At 50.2% G+C, this 13,343-nt stretch overlaps 1 protein-coding gene across 4 annotated transcripts in view; it reads right to left on the minus strand.

Moving 5' to 3' along the window:
- Positions 1–13,343, minus strand: part of GckIII (Germinal centre kinase III) — a 173,313-nt gene that overhangs the window by 28,145 nt on the left and 131,825 nt on the right. For 3 of the 4 annotated variants that reach the window (XM_050190052.3, XM_055077505.2, XM_050190048.3), the window contains exon 2: positions 5,336–5,884. In XM_050190052.3, coding sequence (XP_050046009.1) covers positions 5,336–5,884 — 549 coding nt within the window. Of the gene's footprint in view, positions 1–5,335; positions 5,885–9,951; positions 10,259–13,343 lie in introns of those variants that run through there. The other variant, XM_050190051.3, reaches the window with a different exon arrangement.

Here is a 13,343-nt window from a genome sequence, read left to right on the forward strand (position 1 = left end):
TTCCTCCTTCCTTTATTGAAGTGAAATATATATTAATGAACAAGCAACAACAACTACTGTTATTATGCGCTGCACCACCAGAGGATGCAGTCCTTTAGCGGCACATGACGCAGGAAGTGACGCACGCCTAACGGCTTCACTAAATGAGTATGCGGTGTATTCAACACGGCGCTCTTAGACATCGCTACACGATGCCTTCCTGAGACCCGCGAAACGCAAGGTTCTCGTCCCCTTCTTTATTTTCGCTCTCACGAAAAAGGCTACCCAAGTCGCGCGTTTAGGGCAGTGCTCGAAATCGTCCGAGGCGACAGATAGGCGAGGGACGGCGAGGTTAGGTGAAGATGAGCCGGCAGGCGCTCACCCGAGCACCGCTCGTCACGCATTTGTCCCCGGGGAAGTGGGTGCATGAGAGGTGGAAACAAAAGGGCGGCGAAATGAACGCGCTGCTCGTCGCGCGGCCTGAACGGTACGTTTCGACTGCGTGGCGGCGACCTCGACACGCATAGCAACCGGCGCCGCCTCCCACCCATTACGACGACGGCGACAATGCGGGAAATCCTCGACACCGCCGCCGGTGAAAAAGCGAGGACATCGGGCGACGACGGCAATGCTCTCGCGACGCACTGTAGCTGGCGCGGGTTGAATCGCTTAGAGTACTGACGATTGCTACGAGGTGGACAGGTGGTTCGAAACGAATACTGGAGAACAAAATAAGTTCAGCTGTGGTAGTAAATTACCTGTTGCGGGTAAAAAAAAAGGGGGGGGGTGAAAAAGAACGGCTCTTAAACGGGGCCATAACAGTGACGCCTTGAAGTTCCCGCGCCAGATGGACGTGACTTCATGTACGGTGGCGTAGCTCAGGCCTAGCCACTCATAGCATAGCTCGGGCCAAGCTCGATAAAAGTGGGCACCATTGTCTTCTAAAGGAGCCAAATAGTGGACTTAGCAACTTTAGATAACTTTTACTGTGGTAGAACGGCTCAAACACAGACCATGTACATGGAGAAAGTGCCGCGTGTTAATTGCCCAATTCTTTGGCAGGGGCGGAAGCCCTCGCTAAACGGCTGCTTTCTGAAGCTGCCGGCATGCAGCGACACTACTTTATGCTTGCTAAATCTAATGCTTGAGCCGCCGCGGCTGCACTTGGCATCCTCCTAAGCGAAAATAACTTTGCGGTAGGACACTCCCTAGAGGGCACGTAACCTCCTGCGTATAACCAATATTTGCCATGTGGTATGGTGAAAGGCCCTTGAAGAAATCAGTCTCTTACCATAAAATTAAGAGCAATATAGTTTCAAAGAACACTTGATCAGTCTAAAGTGATATGGTGTTTGCTTCATCTTTAGCGTTCTTTTAGCACCACGCGTATTCATGTTATTCCTGTGCGCTGTAATGCTATTCATCCGGCTTCATCCCCGAATCGCTCGTATGCACCGATGATGTAAGACAGTGAGTGCCTTTCAAAAAAAATCGGGCTCGCACTCTGTATGTGCAAGCCGCCAGGCATCCCGATGTAAGTCGGTGGTCCTTCGATTCGGAAAAGAAACACGTTAGTCATTAAAAATGCACACCGCCAATCAAAGACGGCGAATGCTCCAGGTAAAGCGCTCGGATAGGGCCTGGAAAACAAATTACGCCGAAGTAATTTGGACCGGGCTCTCACAATCCGATTACGCCATCCGTATGCGCGGCGGCTTAACCTTCCAGCCGTACAACACAGGCCACTTAGATTCACACAATTCACGTACGTCCTCCAAGATTAAAAAAAAAAGTATACGGAAGGGGGAGGGCAGCCAACTGACGGCGCAAGTGCGCGCACTGCCCGTACGCACTGCTGCTGCCCGCGCGCACGCACGGTGGAAAGCAGAGCAGCTGCGGCCATTAGTTCCGAGCCGACAAATCGGCACAGGGTCACACACAGTGTTCGCTTGTTACTTGAGCAAGGCCCCTTTTTTTACAGGCCCCTCAACTTTTATATTTTTCTCACGGTCCACAATCGTGAACGCGACTTCCAGGCACGTTCGCTCTCGTTATGCCGCCGATCAGCCTCAATCATTCGAGCAAAACACAGCACGACGACACGCATTGGGCATCTCCGCGAGGTGGCAATTACGACCGCGGCACAAGCTTTTGATGATGACTAATAATGATGATGATGATTTATTGGCATCCCCTTTGAAACGGGGTGGTGACAAATAGTCACCTAGCCTGCTTGAGTTACTCGGTATGCTATACACGATTTTTATTCTAGCACTTTTGTATAAATCTCCTTACTCTTTTTTTTTTCGCTTTCTCACAACTTCTCTGTCTACCTTGTACAGCTGCCTATGCCTGCCGCAGATCCGGTCGTTCAAAGCTCCCAACGTGCCCTCTCGGTGGCGCACTTAAGAGATCATCGTGGCGAAGCGTTACGAGCAGTCTGCATATAAAGCAAACGGGTAAGCGAGATAAAGAAAATGAGAAAAGAAGAAGAAGAAAGTCCACTTCCTCGTTTTCAGTAAGCTTCAGTGTTCCCAAGAGTTCTTGGGCCAACCTCCCGTCCATACAGGCTTCGCCGTCACACACACACACACACACACACACACAGAGAGAGAGAGAGAGAGAGAACCGGTACACAACACACTCGCGGCCTTATTGGAAACCTCGACAGGTGCCCGTTCGCCGCAGCGACGACGACGCATCGGCGCTCGTCCTAGCAGCGTGGTTAAACACACTGCCGCGCGTCAGCCTCCATCCGGCTGCATTGTTCAGCGTCGCTCCCGAGCGGGTAAACGCAGGGTGTGGCCAGAAAGGCAATTACGGGAGAGGAAAACAGTAATAAAAAACGGAGACATACGCGGCGCGCCCTCAACGCGTGGCGCGTACGGCGGCGAAACAACGAAGTTAAAACGGCGTCTACACGCGCAATCTTTCGTCGGCAGCCCTGAGCACTTTTTCGAGCTTATCATGCAAGGCTTTTTCCTGAACTTTTTTCCTCCTCACTAGCGCTCGTTTAAGTTTACGACGGTGACAGCGGCCCCTTCGTATACGCACTGGCCAATCAGATTTGGCGCGACGTGATTAACGGTTGCGGCAGCCAAGAAGCACACATCCGGCAGGCCCCCCCTCCCCCCTTCCGGCGCCGCCGCGATCAAAGCGGTAGCTTTGTGCGCACGCGACCGCTTAGAACAAAAGAGCACTTAAATCGCCGTCCATGTAAGACCTCAAAGAACCGTCAGGCATCGAAAGTTTCATACGCAGTACATGACACCTCAAGCACTGCGGCCTGTCAGGGCTTGGAGGAGTTGCCGAAAGGTTTACGCAACTTGTATGGAAAGAGAAAATGGTGCCAGGTGTTACACTACTACTACTACTAAACTACTGAACGTTCATCAAAGGGATGCTGGTAGCATATGTGGTGCTATACGTTCACCAATAGAAAAAAAAAACTGACTAAATCTAAATCGTTTACGTGCATAAAAAAAGAAAACCTGTAGCATACGATCACTTTCGAAGGCGCTATTGACCGAGCGGTCGTTTAGAATGCGTGCGGTCGGAAGGAATACGAAAGTAAAAGCAAGAAAAAAATATTGCTTGAACGAACCCACGGGCAAGGCCAGCCGCTCTTACCAGAGCGCAACAGAGATATATTAATACTGCACGCAACACCACTAAAAGGAACACGGACGCCAGACCTCGCCGCTGTTGCAATGCCCGAGGACATACCATCGCTCTCCATGCTCGAACGTCTTGCCGATTTTCTTCCTATCGATACGCGAAGCAAGCATGATGCACGGGCTAGAGCTAACGGATAGGCTCCGCTCAGTGAGGAGCCCACACAGCGACTCTAGCACGGGCAAACCAAAAGCGCCGCCACACAGCTCGCTATCTCCCCGCATCTGTCGCCATTCCAGCACGCAGTGGGCACGCTTTTTACAGCGAAGCTGTTAGCCTCAGTTAACCGGGATTTGTCGTGGGCTCGTGCTCACCTGAAAACAGTACCGCCACCTAGCCGCCGCGGCAGCTGTAAAAGGGCTCTGTCTGAGTTTTCGCGTGAGAGAATTGTTTTCTCGCATATTCGAATTACAATCCGACGCTATCATGTCAGCTTTTGTGTAAGTCGTACTTTAGTAATTTTCTGATGCAATGTACCCTGGAAACTTCAATTAGTTCAGTAAGGCACTTGCGCTTGGCGGAGGGCTTAGAAGAATGAGAATGTATGCTGCTTTTCCGCACACGTACGCGCGCGCGTGTGACGTACATCGCTTGTGATGGTACTGCTTGTCTAACGTCCGCCCCAGCTTCGCTGTGCATGCACTTTCACAGGGTCAAATGGAGACGGTTTTTTTCTATGATTATTTACGACAACGGACTCGGCACGGACAACAGGCAAGAGCAAATTTTCGCCAGCTGTAAGGAAACGTCCGAAACTCTCAACATTTAAACACAGGGCTCCCCCACCGCCACCCTAACGCCTCAACTTTCAGCGGTTGCACATAAGCAGGCCACTGATCATTTGATTAATTGAATCGCTTAGTTGAAACAGAAGCCACTATGGCCTCAGTGAGTGAAGGAACACTTATCTCCGCCGGTCGACGCCGGCCGAACGTGCGAATTCCCACAAGGATATTAGCGCATCGCTTGCATGCACGTCGCCTGTGAAGTAAATCTAAATAATGTTCGTAAATTACCTAATATCGGCAAAATTGATAGAAGCTTCGGCGAAGCAAGATCTCAGACGACGTGCACGTCACATCTGTGGTTTCCTCGCCACCATGCACGCAGGCCTAGCTATAGCATAAATACTTCAAGCGCCAAACAATTCTTGTTCATTGAAAATTTAGTTTCACCGAACTTCACTCATCTTCAGAATACTTAAAAGCGTACAGCAGCAAAACGAATTAACAATTTTAAATGCTTGATTGAGTTTTCTCATGCTTAACATAAAGAATGCGTACTTCACTGGAACATCAGATAGAACGTTGACTATTTTATGTCTAGTAGCATACTAGGAAAACACCTATTCAGCCACACTAAGAATATGCTTTATGGAAAGCACTGAAGAAAAAAAAAGGACACAAGGAAGATAACCCGCTACATACATGCTAGCTGGCACCGGAACCAAAACGCAGCAGACTATTTTCCAATTCGTTACTCGTTACATTAAACACTTTACAAACATTATTCAGACTGCAGCACACGTCCACTCAGTAGTGTCTCAAGACGTAGGCGATACGATTCAAACATTACTTTCGTCAGTGAACAATCATCGAGCGCGCAGCGCCTGGAGGGGACAACGTCCGAGTTTCGCACAATCCTCAGCGCTATAACGCGGCCCACCGCCAACGCGGCCCACCTTGGAGTCGTAGGCCGACTGCTTGATGACCTCCGGCGCCATCCAGAAGGGCGTGCCCACGAACGTGTTCCGCTTGCTCGTGGTGTTGGTCAGCTGGCCGGCGACGCCGAAGTCGGCCAGCTTGACGTCGCCCATTTCGGAGAGCAGCACGTTGGCAGCCTTGATGTCGCGGTGCAGCTTGCGCTCGCAGTGCAGGTAGTCGAGCCCCTTGAGCACCTCGCGCAGGATGACGGCGATGTGGAGCTCGTCGAAGCGGCCCGCCTTCATCAGGTCCAGGGCCGAGCCGCCACCCAGGTACTCCATGATGATCCACAGCCGGGTGCCCTTCAGGTAAGAGCCGTAGTAGCGCGTCACGTATGGCGAGTCGCACTGCGACAGCACCATGATCTCCTGCTGGATGTCCTCAATCTCGTCCTCTGCCTCCTCCAGATCGATGATCTTGATGGCGACCACCTGCTGCGTCCGGTTGTCCAAGCCCTTGAACACCTCGCCGAACGAACCCTTGCCGATCCGCTCCTGTTTGGTGAAGATCAGCTCCGGGTCCACCTTCTGCAAGGCACACAAAGCAGACCGGGGAGTCAGCAATCTCGACGTAACAGCGCTCGATATGAATACGCGACGATGCCAATATAAGCATTCGAGCAGGAGGTTTTCTTGGGGCACTGCTCACGACAGACTACACCCGACAAAAAGGAAACGCTCGAATTGACAACTTTCCACACAGCTAGTTTTCGCTGTTATCTGACTGCATGTGATACAATATGGTTCACAGACCTGACCATCCCAAAATTTCCAGACACCGTAAACTGTCCATCGTCAATATGTCTGCTCGCACAGGAGTTGTGAGTGGTCGTTAAAGGTACCTCCAGAGGAGATGCCGCGCTATAGGTCTCGAAATCCGTGGCGGTAGCTTTTACGCTCGTAGTAACACATCATATATCGCGCATTGATCTACCTCCCGTCCCCGCTCCAAAGAAAAAAAAAATTGCGGCAACTAAGCCGGCAGCAGAAAAGGGAAGAAACTCGCATTTTCATCTATCCCTAGCGACGCGCGACCTTCCGAAGGAGACTTGCCGCAGGGACCGGCGCAAAAGCGCCCGAGGCTTACGAGCCGTAGCAGCACGGTCCTGGTCGGGATCGACAATGCGCGAAACGAGAGCGAGAGAGCCACCATCGAGAGGTGCGCAAAGGCCCAAACAAACGGCGGCCACGTTGCATCGCTCCCAAGAGAGCGTAAAGGCTTGCCATAGTGCGCACCTGACCGAATGTCAACGGGACTTCTCCGCTTAGAGGCGGCCGCGAGACACACGGCGTCAAGGAGGAGGACGTAGAAGCGATGACGTCACGCTAATGAACCACGGCGCTGCGCGACGACAGTTTGGCGCCTGCCAAAAGTCGCGCGTGACGGCTTTCTCCCTTCCCGCTTACCGTGCGCGCGTTGTGATTACAGCGTTGCACAGAGCGCAGCAGCGTTGCTTAACAATGGACACGTTGTCATCGTCGCCTCCAGGCTAGCGTCTTAAAAAGTCCGGTGAATTACACGCACTAAACGAGAATCAGCAAGCTGTCAATGCGTGCGTGTGGTCGACACACTGTACTCCGCCATTCCTCTTTATTCCTCGGAATGCCAGTATGAAGGACAGGTCACAGATGGCGCCATGTTTCAAACAGCCACAAACAGGCCAGAAGTGAAAAAAAAAAAAAAAACAACAACAACGAGAGATTTAAAAAAAAAAAAGAAGAAGAAAGCACAGACCGTTCGTGATCTTTAAGTGACCACGGAATGTGAAATGCTGAGACGCACGAGAGACGGCGCTTCAACGGCAGCGTCACTGCAAACGGACGCAGAGCATCGCGAGGAAAACTTTCAGAAAAGCCCGTGTCGTATCGAAAATACTTAGAAACCGACGTCGATATGCGCGCAATTTGGCGCGAAGGCACAAACCGGTCGAGGAAGGAGAGAGAACCGCCTTCTTGCTTCTTTCTTTTCCCCTCTTCAATAAAAGCCAGTGTTTAGCCGGCGTATACAGGGTGTCCCTACTATCACGCACTAAGATTTAAAAATATGCAAATGCCACGTAGCTGGACAGAACCAAGTTGTTTGCCGTAGCTTGGATATACTCAGATGTCTTATTCTGCATTCCGCATAATTAGATAGTCAGTCTTAATTCATCAACATCTAAAATATTATAAGTATATGAAAAGTGTCAATGATAAAATTGTAGGGCAGCATGAAAAACTCCAGATACAGCTTTCTGTTGCTCGATAAATGCTATATAAAAGTGGTTTTCCGAGCTGAAAGAAGTCCGCCAATACACGCAAAATTTTCGCGCGTTCTCGACGGCTTCTTTCACGCTCGGATTTTTTTTTTTTTTTTTTTATGTAGCTCGTATCGAGCAACGGAAAGCTGTATTGGCAATTTTTTCAGGTTACTCTACAATTTTCTCACTGATACTTCATGTAATTATAATATTTTAGATGATGAATTAATTAAGACTGATTACCTAATTATGCGGAATGCAGAATAAATCATCTGAGTATATCCAAACTACGGCAAACAACATTACATTGGTTCTGTTCAGCTACGAGACGTTTAAATATTTTTAAATCTTGGTGCATGATAGTTGGGACACCCTGTATAGTCTCGCAACTTCGATCAATGTAGCGATAAGCTTTTGGTGTTAGAATAACCATGGAGACAATAATGTGCAGCAACAGTACAACAAAAGTACAAAGACAATGCAGTAAAGAAAGAAAGCAACATTTGTAAAAGGCGACGGAATAGCAGGCTAATAAAGTATTGAGTAACACAGACAGAGTAGAATGCAAAGAAAACGTGACAGCCGGTTACATAGAGATCACATAAATTTTCGAAAAACAATACAATGTTGTACTCTTATAACAGAGAGAGAGAGAGAGATAAATTCCATGGATTGCATTTCCTTTAAATAAACGATGTGGTGTTTGAAGCAAAGAGCGATTGGTGACTGGTGTAGAGTGGTTGAAACAACTTGAATGCAGCAATGAAAAAAAAAGAGAAAAGATTGCGAAGCAAGGTAGCAGAATAGCAGCGATGTCAGAAAAATCACTCCAAGTATTGAGTTGGCTTGCATCAAACACATCCACAAACTCTTGCCACAATGTCACCAGAAGGCGGAGGACACGCCACAACTATATTAAGTACAACCCCTTCCCGCTCCCCCCCCCCCCCCCCCCTTTTCCTTTTTGCATCTCTGTGGAAATAGGAAGCTCACAAATTAACGCGCGTTGCCGCCTGTCGCTGTGACATGTCACATGTACAATTTCTTGACCTTCAATGAAAGAGTCCCCAATATTCCGTAGACGAACCCGATAAGTACCGACTGCACGGAGCAACCAAGCACGCGTGAACGATAACTCGACATGGTACATAGGTCAGAAGTACGTACTGTCCGCCGCCTATTGCACAAAAAATAAGTACAAGCTGGGCGATGCTGCAGGCCCGAACAATTATTTTTTTTTCGAGCAACAAATAAAGTAAAAAGCACGCCAGTGAGTTATCCTTCAGTAGACGACAACGGCATTGCCTCAGCAGGGCAGCGGACGATAACGTGGCGAGAAAAGGAGGGCGGATTCAAACCTAAGCGACATAATTTTAAGCATTCCGCAGGCACCTGAACCGAAAGTGCCAAGGCGTTTGCGGTTCGGCCTCTGTTGAGCGCAGCACACACATGTCAACGAAAGCGATCACTGACGGTACACCGTGATCAACAAAAAAAAATTCGCACTGAAATCATTCAAATCTAATTGATACAATAGGATTAGAAAAAAAAGAACGCGCGTGCAGTAGGTGGCGTGCTGCTGTCGTAGATCAGAACATCAAAGTACAATGCGGCTTGGCGATACGTTTACTTGGGCGAGTTGGTTCACGACAAAGATTTAAAAAAATCATAGCGCAACAAAGTCTTTATTGCGCTGATTTTTTTTTTCACCACTGTCGCTGTGCACAGAACAGCACCTGACCTGTACATTGGGTCTGCGTCCTTGTATTCATCATTGAGCTATAATTTTTCGTTCTTTGCAATGCACCGCTATTTGTGCGCAGTGGGAATAAACAGCGCTGCCTTTGCTTCGATATCTACGTGCGAAACCTTTTAAAGTGTGACGCTCACGAACGTCACCTATGCATGACTGACTGTTCACGGTAACAAGAAGCAAATGGGCAAAAAAGCGTATCGGGATGGGGCTTACACGGATATAGGTTTACTTTCTTACACAAGCTTGCTTACGTTTACGAAACCGCGAATCGCACAGAAACGTGTTGCGCTGATAGCCCGGTCGCACGATTACCATAGCGACAAGCACGAGTGCCCAACAGGCTCAGAAAGGCTGGTTTGCTGAGCGAGTTGGCATTCCAGTCTTGCCGCAAGCAGCGCGAAAAGGAAATGAAAGCCGGACACAGCGCTGAGGTTTTTACAACCTGCAGCCTCGGCTCTCGCGACCACTTCGGAAACGGCCTCCTCTCCGACGACGGCCGGTGCCGATGGACCACAACAATGGCGCTGCGCGATGCGACGGCGTAGTACGAGGCGCAGCCAGTCGGCGCGGCGACGGCTGTCGCTGCTGCAGCAACTCACGTCGTGCTCGGCGAAGGAATCCATCTCCGACGAAGAGCGGGCAGCGATTTGACGCGTATCAAGTGGCAATGGCACGCGCCGACAAAGAAACCACTGTGCCCTAAACGGCCTCTGCGGGCTACTGCCGGGCTAAGCTGCCCACGCACATACAGGAAAGGACAAAAGAGTAAGGCCACTTTACAAAAGAGGGGGCCGCCTATTCTGTGCCGCGATGAAGTGGCGGGCACACGTCCACTTGCGAAGGAGAGGCATCGACAGCAAAAAGAGAAATGACAAGAGGAGCAACGGCAACCATGAAACCTGCCGAAGTCAAATCGAGGCGCTGTTGGCCGGCAAACGATAAGGTGTGAGCCATCGAAAAGGCGGCCTCGGTAGGTGCACCGTATCCCCGCAACGCTTATCTGCACTTTGTCTCTAATACGATAAGCAGGCCGCAGACGGGTCGGTTTCACCGACTTTTCGACAGATGACAGGGAAAAAGGTGACTGGAGTTACTGCATATAACTCCCGTACAGGATTATCTAAAGGTGACACGGCGCCTCGATCACGAGTACGTTACACACAAACGATCCCGTACAGCGATTGAATGGTATGTCACCAAGGCAGCAGCGCATGGGTGGGGTTATTCGCAAAGCTATAACATACGCACGCACATAATAATAATAATAATAATAATAATAATAATAATAATAATAATAATAATAATAATAATAATAATGATGATGATGATGATGATGATGATGATGATGACGCCGGTTCGGTTTATGGAGAGATGCCCGCTTCTTAACGAAGCATGCGAAAACTACTCCTGCATAGCGTTACACTTATATCTTGCGCGTCCACCACAGCGCACCTCTATCCCGCTCCATGTGTCAAGGAAGCCATAAACTATGATTCCCGTGTTCAATGTGGCCTGCACGCGGTCACGAGTGCACACGAGTAACATACCGAGCTGTGTTTCCCGTATACGGCATGCTGCAACTATTAATGATCGGCGCATGAAGGACTATGGAGACTGCTAAAAAGCCACACACTCCGCTCGCGTGTCGCGAGCTTCAGATGGAAAATGCAGGAACCGCAGACAGAAAAAGAACAATAGTGACGATCGCAACTGCTCGAGCATTTTGTGGACGCTATGTTGGCGACACTTATGGCACAGCCGATATCTTATACTTGCATTCATCGCTTTCACTGAGAAAAATTGCCTAACTGTCGCACACGAGGAACTGGCACCAACTCCGATAGCTTGCATATGAGAACAGGTGCAGATCGAGCCGGCTGAGGGGTCCCGACAACGTCATCCCACTCACCACCTACCGCGTTTACAAGGACACGATTTCAGCCATGCAGCCAAGACGACAGTGCAATTCGGTGGCATCGAGCATCTGGTCAATGTCGGGCCGTGCGAACTCTCCAAGACGTGAAAGAAAGGTCGAAGGAAGGGGGACAAATCAAGCCGCCGATGCTAAGCGGAGTCCGGTCGGACAGTGGCGATTCTTCAGAGGCACAGAGTGTACCTAGGGTGTCGCCATGTTTTATCGCAATGAACTCAAGAAAGTTATGAGGAGGAGCCGAAAGATATCGACAGCAGTCGGAAGGACATGAGAGAGACAGAGAGAGAAAGAGATAGAGAGAGACGAAGGGAGGCAGCAAGACGTTGCGTAACGCGTGCCACTTCGCTTAGCGTGCTTAAAGGGACACTAAAGGTTACTATTAAGTCAACGTGGACTGTTGAAATACCATCACAGAAACCTCGAAACGCTTGTTTCGTGCCAAAGAGAGACTTATTTTAAGAGAAAATGCGTTCTGAAGCGTCCGCGTACCTCTAGCGCAGTTCAAATCGCCCGCCCTCCGATCGAGGAGTACTGACATCATAGTCTCATAGTGACGTTGCGCCATCGGTGAGTAGAACGGCGTCCGCAGACGGCGCTACGGCTTTTCTGCGCAAAACGCAAACGCGCGGCCAGAAACAGAGCCAAGACAGAGCCGACAGCAGAGCGAAAGATTGCCCAGGGGACGCTGCGAGAAAGGTGCTAAAAAGCGCCCTCTGTCCTAAAATGGGTCGTACCAAGCTCGGTCGTCTGCTTCGGAAAGCACGTTTACAATATGGACCCGCCACTTTCGGTTGTGTTGTAGCACGGCCTGCTGCGTATATCGGGCGCCGAAGATTTTTTCAGGGGTGGCACGCTGCGTAAAGGCAAGAAATTATGCAGTGCCGAATACGTGTACGCCGTTCAAGAATTAGGCGGCAAAGTTTTAGCACGGTGTCAATCGCAAGTGAAGCGAGTCGCGTACGAAGTGGAACTACAGGTAAGGTTTGCACGCTAGCTGCTAGATTCAGGCGCGCAAACGCGAGGAAATGCGTGCTATAAATGAATCCACAACAGCGATAAGCAGACATCATGTGTACGGAACTGCTCGAGCGCACGATCGTACGCGCCGCGACGGCAGCGGTCTTTCGACATGCCGCCAAACGGCGGGCCTCCTGCAATCTTTGTTGACTGCATGCCGCTAAACTGATGCAACGCATGTGAGCTCGCACGTACGTGCGAATCGCGCTGCAGCGCGAGCTCGTGCGCTGCTCGCTTGATGTAGCTTTTAATGACAGCGCTCGAACATCGATGTGCTGCAATCAATATTGCCTTGCTGCGCTGCCTCAACGTGCTGGCTTGAGATCAAGGATGAGCGCATTTAACTCTCTTGACCTGTGCTGCTCGTAGAGTAGTAGTGAGTTGTCATCGAATGAGCCCGACCATTTGTGCTCATTTGCACACACTTCACCACTTCGCATCGGTCGAATTGTTAATTGTCGCTGTGGCCGGGTCTCGAATCGTGAATTACCAGCCATGCCTGCTGCTATGTCGGTCTGCTGTCGGTACTGTAGGTGCAAAAGACCGAAATTTTGAACGCAGATAATCAAGCAAGCTTCAAGACAGGCGAAGCAGTCAGCATGGCACGAGGTTTCGCTTACTCAGCGCGACGAACTGCAGCTATGCAGCGCGCCCGACGCTCCACTTCGTGAGGCCTTGAAGGAAAACGGTAGAATCTGATGTTGGGATTCAGGCCGTCTTGTTCATGGCAGCCCACGACGCAGAAGTGACGACGGCGACGCTTTTTCGAGGCTGAGCTAGGTCTCTCCGGAACACCGTCGCCGATTCTTCTGCTTCCAGCATTACGTCTCACGGAGAGTCTGTTTTCGTTAAACCATAGGCTGCGGCGAGCTCGCAGCGTGGTCGGCGTGGTCTGTGAGAAGTGACGAGCCTTTTCGCACTCGCAACAGGGCATAAAAAGTGCGAATCGACGCAAAACTCGGCGTAGAAACGTGCTTCGCCACAGCCAGGGCTCAATACGACCCAAGCTGGCACGACCCAGATGTCGTTTCCCGCACCGCC

This window comes from Dermacentor andersoni, chromosome 2, assembly GCF_023375885.2.
Source record: "Dermacentor andersoni chromosome 2, qqDerAnde1_hic_scaffold, whole genome shotgun sequence".
Lineage (NCBI taxonomy): Eukaryota > Metazoa > Arthropoda > Arachnida > Ixodida > Ixodidae > Dermacentor > Dermacentor andersoni.